The sequence below is a fragment of the Poecilia reticulata genome, linkage group LG8, assembly GCF_000633615.1.
Source record: "Poecilia reticulata strain Guanapo linkage group LG8, Guppy_female_1.0+MT, whole genome shotgun sequence".
Taxonomy (NCBI): domain Eukaryota; kingdom Metazoa; phylum Chordata; class Actinopteri; order Cyprinodontiformes; family Poeciliidae; genus Poecilia; species Poecilia reticulata.
Window position 1 is genome coordinate 20173049 of NC_024338.1, and position 13602 is coordinate 20186650.

Consider the following 13602-nt stretch of genomic DNA (forward strand, 5'->3'; position numbering starts at 1 on the left):
AAGGTGCAGGCACCTCTGCAGACGTGAAAAGGAGCCGTGATTAAAGCTCTCAACTCCTTCTGCTTCCCTCTAATTTACAGCCCTGCAAGGACTGAACTCTCCAGCAGAAAAATATACTTATTTCTTTTATTTTAATTAAAGTAACTATTAAATCTGGGATTAGTGTTTCTATGACTTTCATTTAAGAAAGTGCTCTTTTTTTTTCTTTGCTCCCACAGATTATAAATTACGTCGGCTAAGCTCTGAGTCCACCAATCTACTTCGGCTCCTGCTGACCCTGTTCCTAACACACACTCAGAGAGCATCAAGTCAGGCAATCAATTCAGCAAAACAATTATCGGCTTAAATATATCAAACTATCAATCTGCCTGCTGACCGTTCCCATTCGCAAAGTTGCTCCAACATGGAAAGTCAATAAGTTTAAAGGAAGGAAATTTGCAGAGAAAAAGAATCCAACTAAAGCTGTCACCTGAATACTGATTGGTACTTTTTCATCTTTGATGTTGCAGGCTAGCCTATACAGAGGAGGGTACAGTCGCTTCACTCCCTACTAAAAGAAAGAAAAAAAGCGAGAAAAGACAGAGAGACTTTACCCCAAACAAAAAAACAAACTATCTTTAGAAGGAAAAAAAAAAAAAAGTCAAACACGTAACAAGCGAACAGCCGGTCCTTGGTGGAGAGCTAAATCAAACAAAAAGCTTCCAGGTCCACATGCTGAGCCCCTCCCCTGACACCCTCTACAACAACCTCTTTGATGTCATCATTGGTCTGCTCTTGTTTTGTATTCATTTTGTGCTTCTGGTTTTCTTTTGGAAACTTTTATGCACATGTGCATTATCTTGATTGCTGTATATGGGTGCTGTGTCACCATAACCAATGTGAGCCTACTGCAGCACGCATGGTGCATGCTCAGAGGTGTGTGTATGCAGCCGCTGTCATCTGACTGAGAATACACCGGGTTGTTTCTGTCTCACACACAACAAGCAGAAATCAGGTCAACGCTCGCGATTCAATCCATTTCTTAACAGAAATGAAGCTAACTGAACCGAACCTGGTGATTCTTAGCTCAAAGACAGCGCTGCTCTGACTGCTTTGATTTTTTTTATTCCTTTTTTAACCTTAGAGTGTCCTACTGTTGTGCACTTGCAGTGGAGCCTTACAAGCTGTACAATGTGGTATGACAGCATGCAGAGTTAAGGGTCATGAAGGTCAGATTTCTGTTTTGGGACTCACAGCGCTCACATGGTGGCCCCGTCTGCTGCAAATCGCCGTACATGCAGCTATTCTGCAGCAGCGCGTGTTTTAGGGGAGTAACGCTGGCGGGTTGCGTTCAGGGACAGCATGGAAAACAGAGGAGGAGCATCAGCGTTGCCCGGCGGCAGCGTGGATTCCCGTCTCGGCTAATGCTCGGTGCTGTTTGGAAGCAATTGGTGTTGAAACCAAACCAAATGAAACGTGTACTTTGTGTTGTTTTTTTCTTCTTTTGTTTGGTAAACGTCTCCTAAACGCTCGTACCAGAAGAGATGGAGTTCTGCTGAACGTGTCGCTAAACTTAACGCAGCAAAGCATGCAGGAGCAGAATCTCTGTTTTATTAAATAAAACCCATGAAAAATCAGTAGAGACTGTAGCCTGTAAATAAGATTTATTACACGACTGTTGTAATGGATTACTGTAGAGAAATTAGATTAGCGGATCGACACAAGTTGCTTTAAGAACTTTGCTTGCTGCTGTTATTGCATATTGAGCTTCTCTGGTTTTTTTGATTTTCATTAGAGCGAAACCGGCACTTTGAAGACGTCACCTTTGACTCTGGAGAATCAGGATAAGAATCCTCCGCTGGTTCTCCTCCCTTCAGCGGCTGAATGAGCCAACTGGTTGGTGGCGTTAGCGTTGCAGTTAGCAGGCAGTTCCTCCCCTTAAACCGCCGTCTGAGAGCGAATTGGCTGCATGGGGGCTGAGTCTGCAGCAGACTCGGCCACATATCCTCACTATTAACATCAAGTCGCACACGCACAGTACAGACACGGCGCAGAGGAGGGGCGACCCCTCCGCCAGTCACTGGGATCTTTTCTTTAAGCATTGCACAAAATGTTTTACCTCAGGATAAGCTAACTAAAGTTCACAAACTAAGATCCAGAGCTGCTCACTCCTCAGCATTCAGGACAATTGTTTTCTTCCGCAACCAGCACGCTCCACCTCTACGGAGCCGAGATGTTCTTATTATTTTCTGTTAGAGACCCCAAGAGAGAACGATAAAATAAGACTGTACTGTTCTGAGCTACGGCTTCTGTATTATATAGATAGACATATACTGTATAAGACATTTTACACAGAAGATATAACCCAAAAGCACCCAGGCTAACGTTAGGAGACGTAGAGCTAGTCCACATCCAGTCATTGGCTTCTACTTGTGCTACGTGATTTAAAGGAAATCTCTGTGTAGCTGCTGTTAGCTGGTTTCAGTGCAGCTATGGGAAAAATCAAAGCTATTGCCAATAATATTTACTTTCCATGTACTCACACAAGTGTTTGTGGTCTCAAAAAAAAAATGTCTGTTGCACTTTGTTTTTTTTATTTCTTTCTGAGATGTAACATATTTATGAAATCTCTCATATACAGCTAGTCATGTTTAGTCAAAATGTTAAAATGACAGAGTAATGTTGTATATCAGAAAAAAAAAAGAAAATTAGCTCATTATCTCATGAGTCAAAGAAGATCTTTATGTGGATATAAAAGAGAAAAAAAAAACATTGTTCTTCCTTTTCTATGCTAGTGTGAATGCCCCCCGCCATTCAGGGGTTTTATAAGGAGCAAAACAAACTTTGAGAATTATTTTTAGCAAACAGGAGAGTTTCATGAGTGGGTGTTCAGTTAGTGGCCACCATTAGCAAGCTAGCCTGGAATGAAACCGACCTTTTTTCTGTGTTTCTGATCTGAATGTGTGTGCCTATGACGTGCTATATAGATATAAAATATGTATGAATATGCATCAGAATGTTTGACTGTGACGGAGGAAGGAAACAAACGGGAAGAGAGCGTGACTCGAGTCCCTGGAATAACATCACCACGTGAAAATCATTTTACATTTTCATCAACTGGAGAGTTCAAATGTCAACATTTCTCCGTTCATTTGCCACATTTAGCAACAGTTTGTAACGTTATTACAACTCCTGCAGAAGGACGATAAACATTTTCTTTATCTCCTTCATAAATAAGAAAAACGTGACATTAATATTTAGCCCTTAGATAAAAAGCTTCTGATGATCAATAACCGTTTACAGAAAATATGAAAAGTTGCAAAATCTTTGTAGTGACTTTCTTATCTGACATTAGCTTTTTTAAATAGCATTTTCTCACATAAAAAACAACGATTTATAAAGCAGCAAGTTATTTATTGTATTTCTAGACGTAGAGAAATGTTTTCTGTAAATATATATTTGTAGAGTATTTGGACCTTCTCAGCATAGGAAAAGTTTTCTGGTTTCACAAACATTTCTGGTTATCGTTTAATGAGTTCAAATCAGATTCAATTTATCTTGTTTTTCTCTGCTTGGTCCAAAGCTTTTGTCACCTGGGCTCAAAAATAAACTAAGCATACAATATGTTAAATATGTTAATACATAAAGTAGTCAGATTCGTTGTTAGAAAAAATTTTTTTTAAAATATCCAAAACCTATAATGGGTTTTGCAAATTTAACAAAATTTCTAGGTATCAATTGCAACAAATAGGTCAGGATTTAGTCATTTCTGGCCAATAAAATCAGTTTTCAAGTTTAATAAATTAAATAAAAGCAGATTTGGGTGCAGCTTTTGCATAAAAACGACATGGAAAGCAAAAAGCCTGGTTATTTAAAGACAAATAACTGCTGATGTTGCCAATATTTTAATTTGCAAGGAGATTTTACTTGTGATCATTTTGCCCCAATTAAAAATAGAAAGTCAGCCGTGCTGTAAGATAAAAGCCCCAACAGGATTGGACAGATTTTAACCTTATAAAGCTCCATTTCTGTGTGGAAGTGGAAGATCTGCTGAATCTGAACCAAACAGAACATTTTGATTGCAGGAAAATGTCACTGGTTAATATTCCCTCATATTTTGGCAACCAGGACGTCTTCAGTGTAAATACATGGACATGAAGGGTTTACAGCAAACCTGAGCAGTGCAAGAGGAAAAACGGCTGAGCTCATTCATCAGTCTAATTACCAGAGGAGCTGCCAGGTGGATGTAAAGACAAAGAAAGGGAGTGTAAAGAGAGACTGAATCCATTTTAAACCTAATTTACCATCCAAGCAAACTCTGACCTCCAACATGACGGAGGAATTTATCACAGGAGCGGCTGAGCACCGTCCAAGTTGTCCATCAAGCATCCATGAGCTCATTTTAACTACCAGTACAAATTCAGAATTAATTTGCAGTCAAATATTAAAATCAGAATGATGACTAAGGCTGAGCTGAAATGACTCGGCTTTTCACTCTGGCTCCGCGTTCAGAGTAGATTTTCATGGAAACTGTTGGATTTGTTGCTCTGGTAATTTTAAAAGGAGCTTAATTAGTTTGGAGATGTTTTATTCTGTAAATAGATTACGGCTTTAATAATAGTTTCTCCCAATGATTTGTGATTCATACTGCTGAAATGGACTTTTTAATCCATTACGGTCATCAGAGTGTGGTGATACACTAATTCGCTTTTGGTAATTACACTGAATGTCAAAGCATTAGCATATGCGATGCAATTAAGAGGAAATGGAGACGTGTTTGTGAATGTAAGTTATCCCGACAAACATCTCGCTGCGAGGGAAACGAGCTCCTTTTTCCCCTGGTTGTGATGTTATTTCCGGGACGACCGGGTCGCTGTCCGGAGCCGCTCCCAACAGTCTGCACGGGTTTGTCAACAGTTTACAGAAAAAGTTCAAATTAGCTGTTTCAGTGTCAGCTTATCAAGGCTTAAATGTTATAGATATGATATTAATTAGCATTCTATAGTGTAAAGATCTAATGCATTTTATCATGCTTACAGTAAGTCAAATGTGAATTTATAGTACAGACTCTAACTTTTAGGTTTGTTTGCTTTTGTTGTACTTCATAACCAGCTTAATATGCAACCAGTCCTCTATTTGATCCACCTGTTTACACTTATTAATAGTAGTACTGAGCTATGTTTACATATGAGAAGAAAATACTCTTTATGCATCGTTTATATTTACAAGTATTCACTAAGCCCTGATAAGCTGGCAGGTGAGTTTATTAATCCACCTAAAAATATTTGTACAAAAGAAAACCAAGCAAAAAAGTTGCAGCACCTGTAAATACATTTAAATGTATATACACACAAACTATATCATGATTCTCTGAGTAACTGTTTTATATGTATTCCTATATGAAGTGGGGTTATATGTGTATTTTCAACTTAGCTCAACTTGTTCTTGAACTCTATGTAATTTCTATAATGAGAATATATTGTCTGAAAGGTGTAAAGTAATTTTCTTTGAGATTAATTTCATAGGTAAAAGGTTTACTATAATGAAACTTTTAGTTATTCTTGAGATCTTTCTGTTGTCAGTATGTGACATATAAGTAACCACTGATTGTTTTCTGAGTGTCAGAATAAAGCAGTTATAAGAACATTATGCCTGCCTTCACACATTGATGTTTGTTTTCAAGAAAATCTTTGTTTTTCTGTTTTTCTCAGAAAGAATAAATGTCCGTGCCTGGATGCGTCTGGCCATGCAGATACTGATAAATGTGGTTTCATTAAGAGCTTTAAATAGTTCCTTATTGTTTCAGAGGCGTAGTAAATTCAGCAGCATCTTTAGTCTGTATTTTAATACATAACTTTATTCAGAAACCAGAAGAAATGAATCGCGCAACAAACCGAACTGAGTAGGAGAAACATGTCATCCTCCAGCCAATCAACAGCAATGCAGACAAACAGGAAGCTGTAAAAGTCCCAGCGCTGACTGACGACTCCTCATATGGAGAAACTTTCCTCTAATTGAAAATAATATGTTTGTCTTCATGATTAGCGGAAACTCTTAGTAATTCCCTAATATCATCAGCATAAAGAACGACTGGAGACTCTCTATCATCAGAAGCTCATGTTTTCTTTGACTCCTACCGCCATTTTGTTTCAGTCTCAACGTTTTCAGCATGGCAGAGTGAAAAATGGAAAACATTGAACACATTAATGGTTTCTATGGTTTCGGATGAGCCACAGAGTATTTCCTACCAACCAAGAGTCGGTTCGTACGCCCTTTCACTCCCAATGATTTCAATTACTCATAACTGCCTATTTTAACAGTTCGAATGCAAATTATATGTTAACATAAATCAATGCGCACAGTGGAAATCAGCTTTTTTACAATCTTCCTTATCTCTGCTCCAGCCAATGAGCACCAAGGAAACTGAATGGTGCTCTTGGATTGGCTGCTTTTGAAATGCCAGCCAATCATGTGTCCAGCAGCGTTGTATTTCAGCTTCTCACTGCATTTTCTTTCAAATATTTTAGATCTCAAAAATTCTGTGAACAGCAAATATTAGTGAATTATCAAAATAAAGGTTAGGCCATTTTAAAATCACATTTTCGCCTTTGTTGACACAAAGCTGTTTATAGTTGTGTTTTTATTGGAAACTCCAGATTAAATAAAGATTTACAGGAAATGTATGATGAACCACCGTCTATTCATAATTCAGTATACGTGGATTTCACAAATTATTTGTGGGATTTTTCGTAAAACGAAAACGTTCATAGTTTGGGAAGCTGAAACACAAAGTACAACGATACCTGAACTCACCATTGGTTGGCGGTTTTCAAAACATGGAGTCCATTCATTTTCCTTTCTGCTGATTGGCTGAATCCCCAAGGAGACACTTAATGAAGATCGTCAATGTTCGCTGCTGCAGTATTTCCCAGACGGGTTCAATTTAATTCAGAAATACTTTAAAAGGAAATTAACATGTAACATGTAAAAGTATATTTGGTGTTTTAACTAACAGTATAAACAGTTATAAGTGTTTTTAGAGGTCTCAAGTGTTTGTGCCAAAAAAAAGCCCAGAAATTAATTTGGAGTAACACATGGTTGGCATGACAACCCAAACAGGAAGCACCCATATAAGAAAGCTAGTGGGTCTGCTTGAACTAGGCCGCTACATCATTTGGTTTCAGAGCCATTAGTTCTAACTGAATTGAACTGAATTGTGACCGAAATGCAATCATTAACCATTGTTAATGATGCAGTTGATATATTTATCTCCAAATTGCTTAATGTTTATTAATTAGCATAAAATTGCACTTAAAAAGTAAAGAAAATGTGATAAATGTCTCTAAACTGTACAGGGTAAGGCAGCTCTATGCTTTAGTAACGATGAACAGAGAAGTTTAATGGCTGCTGAACAACTTAATGATTAAATATAAAAAGTTGTTAGTGACTATAAATGAATAAAACAAAGGGAAAATACCGCAGCCTCCTTCTAGAACGGTATCTGGATGGCTCAGACCCACCGGGTTTTAGCAGATTTCATAAAGAAGCACAGACTCTAACACCTGAACTAAGCCTCTCCTGAATCCTTCAAGTCTGCGTGTGATTAATATATTTGTGTCTGCAGTCCTTCCAGGACCAGGCAGCCTGTCAGCGAGGACTATATGTAGCTCCGGCGCCATTGTGCTCCCTCCCTGCTGAGTTGTAAGACTGCGTGTGGATATTTTTGTATGGCAGCTCCCAAGTGAGCGCGCAGTAAATCTGAGGTATGGAACGGAGAGCGGCGGGGAAACGCTGGGCCAGTCCTCAGTAAGAACAGAGAGATGGATGGATGCTGACTGAGCAAGCCACTTCACTGTTTGTCTCTCCGGATAGGGAGCTGGACTACAAAGCCATTTCCAAATCAACGCCTCATCTTCTTTCATTCCCACATTTCTTTATCAGAAGCTCCACTGAGCTGCTGGAGATCAGTGCGAATTAGTGAGCATCTGTCGTGACGAGGGTCCTGGGACGGCCCCCGACACCCTCGCACCACGCCCGCTCTCCTCCGCCTCCATCCAGCCCCATTACGCCAACACTTCTCACTGCGCTCCGCCAAAGTGCCGATCTCCACATGTATGATTACAGCTGACTCTGATCTTTATTCTGGCGAGAGCAGCACCAGCAGCGGCGGCTTTTATGCTGCGTTACAAAAGATGTTTTCTCTCCCAACTTTAAAGTTCATGTCGGGTGTTACGACTCTGTGCTCAAACCTCATCCTCAACTTTCCTCCTTGTAAAATTGTATATTTATATCTGTTTGTACGTTTGTTGCATGTTTTGCTATGTTGAAAACTGGCACATCTATCACAGCGAATCATCACTTTCTGCGTATTTACCAGTTTTCCCTGCTTCTCTCCCCTGTTTCTAGTAAATACAAAACGAAGAGCTGTACTCAGTATTGATGGACATCACAGATGAAAACAACGAAGAGAGGAGAACTAGCTTTAAGAAAATAACACAAGAAGAAGAAGACGAGAAGGAGTCCCTCTACTGAGGCTGGCGAGGGAAGACGGGAGGCGTACAAAGTGGCGCCGCGGCAGTGGTGTCAAACCAGCCACAAACTTGACAGATGGAGTGAGCCAGTTTCCACCAGGGACCACCTTTTTGCCGGGTAGAAGAAAAAAAAAGACAGAGAGAGAAGGAAGTGTCCCGTTATTATAAAACATTTTATTTTTCTATACTTTTGTGATTTACAATGGTAAAAAAAAAAAAAAAAAGTGTGTATAAAGCAGTATATATGTACAAATCTGTTTTTATGTTTTTTGGTAAGGGAGATGAACAGTTGGCCCTTGATGCTGATTCTGTGGTATGCAGGAAGGAGGAGGGAGGATGACCTCCCCCGCCCCCCGCCTCCTCTCTCTATGGCACACTGCTCTGTCACCGAGGTCGTGTAAAAAAAAAACAACATACAACTAAAAACAAGAAACGAAAGAAAAAAAACAAAAGGTGGCAGGGAGAGCTCGGCATCCAGGCAGATGCACTTTCTACGCTGTACTTCCTGTGGGCGGAGTCTCGCGGCTCTGCCCTCTTCCTTCCTTCCTCCTTTCCTTCCTTCCTTCCTTTTTGGGCCGATGAAGATGACGCCGCCGCTTCCTCCTTGTCGTGGCGTCGTCGGCCCGCAGCGCCTACTGTTAGCAGCGTCCCCCGTGGATACTGTCGTGATGTCACTTCCTTTTTGGCAGCACCATTGGGCATCCCCGCCCTCCCCAATGGGCAGAGTCACTGGTTTACAGCTTTGGGGAGTGGGGGGGGTGAGCCACGGCGGGACGGTGACACGGTACACAGCCGAGCCTCCCCGTCTGCCCCTCTCCACGCCCCAGCAGAGGTCACTGACTTAAGGACTACTTAGAGAAAAATGGCGCCAAAGCCGCTGACTTTATCCACCTGCCAGACTTCGAGCCCAAGCCTTTGTGTCACTCTGCACCGACGGATGAACTGTCAGACCAACACGAAAACAAGGTGCGTACAACTACCAAGGATGCACGTTCCCATCCGACGAGAATAACTCATCACCATCCATGTAACAAATTGAATTATAATCGAGTAATCCCATTGTACTACATCAGCAGGTGCATAACCAAAACACAAGCCTGAGGCATATAGACTGTGTCGCTAGATAAAACATTATAGAAATACAGTAGTGCCCATCCAACAGTATCAAGGAACGAGGGCTGAAATATGTGATTTCTTTCGTCAATGTATTCTGAGAATATTTGTTTTTTTTTCAGCACTCAAAACTTTTGAACAGAAAAAAAAGTTTTAATTTTGTGAAAGCAGAACCTTAATTCTTTATATCAGGAGAGTCACTGTAAACGTGTTTAATCAAGAATGTCGGTTCAGTTTTTGAATGTATTTTAATGTCTAGGGTGTCCGATAAGTATGTATTCTTTTTTCTGTATATAAATATATATACATATCTATTATATGGGCTGTGGTGATGTCAGGGAATAGAGGGGGTGGCAGGAAAGCCTCCGGCCCCCCGAGCATAGTTATCAGAACCCCCTCCAACTAAATATGTCCCTGATATTTACTGTAACATGTGATCATGTGCTATATGACTGAAAGTGTGACGGTGATAGTGTGAACTGATCTCCCCTGAGTCCCACCCGTACCACCAACACACGCACTGTGCAGATTCTCGCAGACCAACAGCACACGCTGGTTTCCCCACCATCGTCAGAGCAAAGCGTCACATCCCGCCTCCTCACCGACCCGCCGGCCCTTCAGAGACAACGGTTTACATCTGCAGTTACTCTGACCCCTCACTGGAGCTGCAAAGACTTCCTAATTAGCGCAAGGTGTAGTAAAAAGTTTATGAATATTGATTTCTCTTTCTTACTTGAACCAAAGTATGATTTGAAGGCGCAGGCTCAGTGCTCTTTGATCAGGAGACAGCGGGACTCTGGGATGACGGCGCAGCCTGGATGCGTATCGATGTGACCCAGATTTCATTCAGTCACGGCTGCAGAGGAAGCGCTCGCTCTTCAGCCGCTTTAACGAGCTGCGCTGAAGGAGGCCGGCTCGCAGCTTCCTGTGGCGGCCTCGGTTTACGAAGCACCGGTCTCACGCTGACCCCGGTGGGCGGGCGGCCGCTTGGTTTTACTGCATATTGGATATAACCTGCTGGCCCTGAGGAGAAACTTTTTACTTTTTTTTTTTTTTAAACCAGAGGTGAGCAGGTTTGGGTGAAGCACAACTTAGTTTGAGAGTTCAGGGTATGCTACTTGGTTAGTGGTGGTTTGTGAAGAGGGAAAGAAAAGATTAAGCTTCTGACTTCCTGTACAAAACTACACAGTGTACTGTTAATATTCTGTACAGTAAATCTCACCTCACACTTCTTGATTAACTTCATCTTCTTTCAGGTTAAAAATAACAACAAAAAAAAGACTTGTTCTGAATCAGGGCTCCTACCCACGCGACCTCTGCTCATCTGTAGACAGCCTCCCATATATTACAGAGTATCTATATCATGGCAACTAACTGTTGTGAAGTCTAATTGGGGTAAAGTCGGTCATTTGTTCTCCCATACAGTTTCCATCTGCAGATTTAGCATCTTCATACCTGTTGGTTTGTTTCTGAGAGTCAACTGATTGTTCTGGCCTACTTTCAGCTCCGCAGCCTGGAGGTGGGTCAGGAAACTCAGGAGCAGGTTGGAGTTTTAGTTTGCCGGGAGCTTCCAGGGAGCCAGAGATAAAGAGCCACAGTTTGTTTCCTCCTCCTTTTCGTCACATAGTTGGAGTTCGTCCACTGAATTATCTATGCATACTGCAACAAAAACACTTGATGTCATGTGTGATGGGCACATTTTCTGAGAGAACACTGTTGTGTACTTATTCTAGTTAGCTACTAGCAGATCAAATCTGACGGGATGACGCTGGTATTATTACGTGTTTTAGTTTTGTCAACAAATCTTGAGAAAAAGTGAAAAAAATGTGTGTGTCTCAGTATCTCTGACTTAGTTATACTGTTTTTACAAACTAAAAAAAAAAAAAACTAAACAAAAAAGTGTAGTTTTTAGCAACTGTTACTCAAATAGTAAGTGAGCTCAAGTGCATTTCCTTGGGGACTATTTTCAGCAGCGGATGAATTCACAAAAGGTGCTGTTGTGAGTATTTGTGGCAGCAGATGTGGACATTTCACTTCCTGCAGCGGCGTTGATGTGTTTTTCTTTAGGGGGAACCATGAAGCTCTGTGTATCTGTTTGGGTTTGACCTTTTTAAACCGTGTTTTTATTTATTTTGTTTCAAATCAAAGGACGTAGCATTACTTTGGAACAGTGATGCAAAAAAAAAAAAAAAGCATGTCAGAGATCAAGCTGCCTCTTCTTTAGTTTATGCAAACCAAAAAAAAAAAGTTTGAGGTCTGAGAATAGCAACATTTGCAGTAACTTGTGCAAAACAAATGAACCGATCTTGATTTGTTTCTCGTATTAACTGTTGTAGACGTAGGAATAGAAAATAGGGGCTGTGTGCAATGTTGCCATTCTGCGTATTCTCCTGATGTTTACCTACAGCTCATTCTGATCCACAGCGAAAACAAAGAGAAAACACCGAACCAATGACACTCCTACCACAGCACTCGTTTCAGACGTATATGCAGCTTTGCAGCTAACTTTAAAGTGCAGGTTTTGTAAAAAATAAAAAAGCAAATAAAACTCCTTTTAGAGATGTGATGGAGAGTCCCATCCTGCTTACAGGTTACTACAGCTCTTAATGCATGAAGGTATTTTGTTATATTTTTTCCATTTACCTGCTACGGCTCCCATGAGCTGGTTGACAGTGTGTAGCTGCCACAGCCTCATGCGAGCTGCAGTTGAAAACCAAGAAAAAAAATGTATAAAAGATAAATTTTATTGCCTTAGAATTTTTATCCAGTTGATATGAGAAATACTAAATAGATTTTAAATGTTTTAATGGAAGTAGTTAGATGTTAGTGTTGGAGCAGCAGTGGTGAGGTATCCATCCTGTTTTTAACCTTTAGGGCCGTTTTGTTCCCGCTGTGGTTGTTTGTCTCTGCTCGCTGGCCAACGCAGTGAAAAACAAAAAAAGGCCGAGCTAAAACTCCAGCCTGCGCCGTAGCGTAGCGGTGGGATGGAGCGAGGGGGGGTGGGCGTACGGCGACCCTCCCTTCCTTCCTTCAGATGCCTTTATGTTTTAAAAAACTGGTCCTGATCTTCCTGAGCACAACTGCTTGAGCTGTGACACTCGCAGGATGCCCCTCGCTTCCATCGGACCCCGTATAGCTATCCCCCATCCCAGCCTTCCAGTATGTGAGTCGACTGGCCCCTTTTGTATTCCTGGTGTTCTGTACATAATAACCTTCACCCCAACTGGTCTCTTACTTCCTTCAGCTGTCCTTTCAGGGGGAAAAGAACAAAAAAATACGTCAAAAAGAAAAAAAAAGACCATCCTCTGACTCCCCAAATCTTGTATTTTGTTCTAATGATGACAAAATTTATTTATAAGGGATTTTTTAAATTCTATCTCTTTCTCCTTTTTGTAAATGTTCCAGTTAAATAATGTTTAAAAATGTTAAAAAATTAAATGGATATATTGAAAGGTTAAAAAATGTCTCTAGAAGTCCCTGCCCCCTCCTCTGGCTCTGTACTCTGAACTTTGTGTTTTTGTTTTTTCTCTTTCTGTATGCTTCTCTTTACGTGCTTCAGATGAAGAGTTCTATTTATTATGACATTAACGTTATTATAATTATGACTAATTATTAATATTATCATCCTCATTATTATCATTAATAAACTTGTCTACTTCAGCTGCGGAGTCTCCGGGTTGTTTGTGGTGAGTGATGGCGTGCCGTTCGCGTGCAGTGGACTGGGACTCGCCGTACCGCACGAATCCCACCGCACAACCGAGCCGAGACGCCACACGAGACGAGGCAGCTGGAAATGGGCGGGGCTTCTTCCTGCAGCCATTTGTCTTGCAACAAAACCCTTGTGGGGCTGCAAGATGGAGAGCACCCGTCTGTCGCGGAGGCCGGCGTTTACCTGAGCAGCTCTGCCTCTGAAAGTGGAAAAACACAGGCGCCGGTCTTTCAGGGGCGGACGGAGAAGAAAATACCAGAAAATGTAAAT

General features: G+C 41.1%; 1 protein-coding gene across 14 annotated transcripts in view; it reads left to right on the plus strand.

The window, feature by feature from the left end:
• rbfox3a (RNA binding fox-1 homolog 3a) overlaps positions 1–11815 on the plus strand; it is a 553126-nt gene extending 541311 nt beyond the window's left edge. For 13 of the 14 annotated variants that reach the window (XM_017306231.1, XM_017306232.1, XM_017306224.1 and 10 more), the window contains one exon: positions 510–5628. In XM_017306231.1, the coding sequence (XP_017161720.1) occupies positions 510–554 (45 nt within the window). In that variant the 3' untranslated portion in view covers positions 555–5628. Of the gene's footprint in view, positions 1–509; positions 5629–8385 lie in introns of those variants that run through there. The other variant, XM_017306228.1, reaches the window with a different exon arrangement.
• Positions 11816–13602: the final 1787 nt, after the last annotated feature.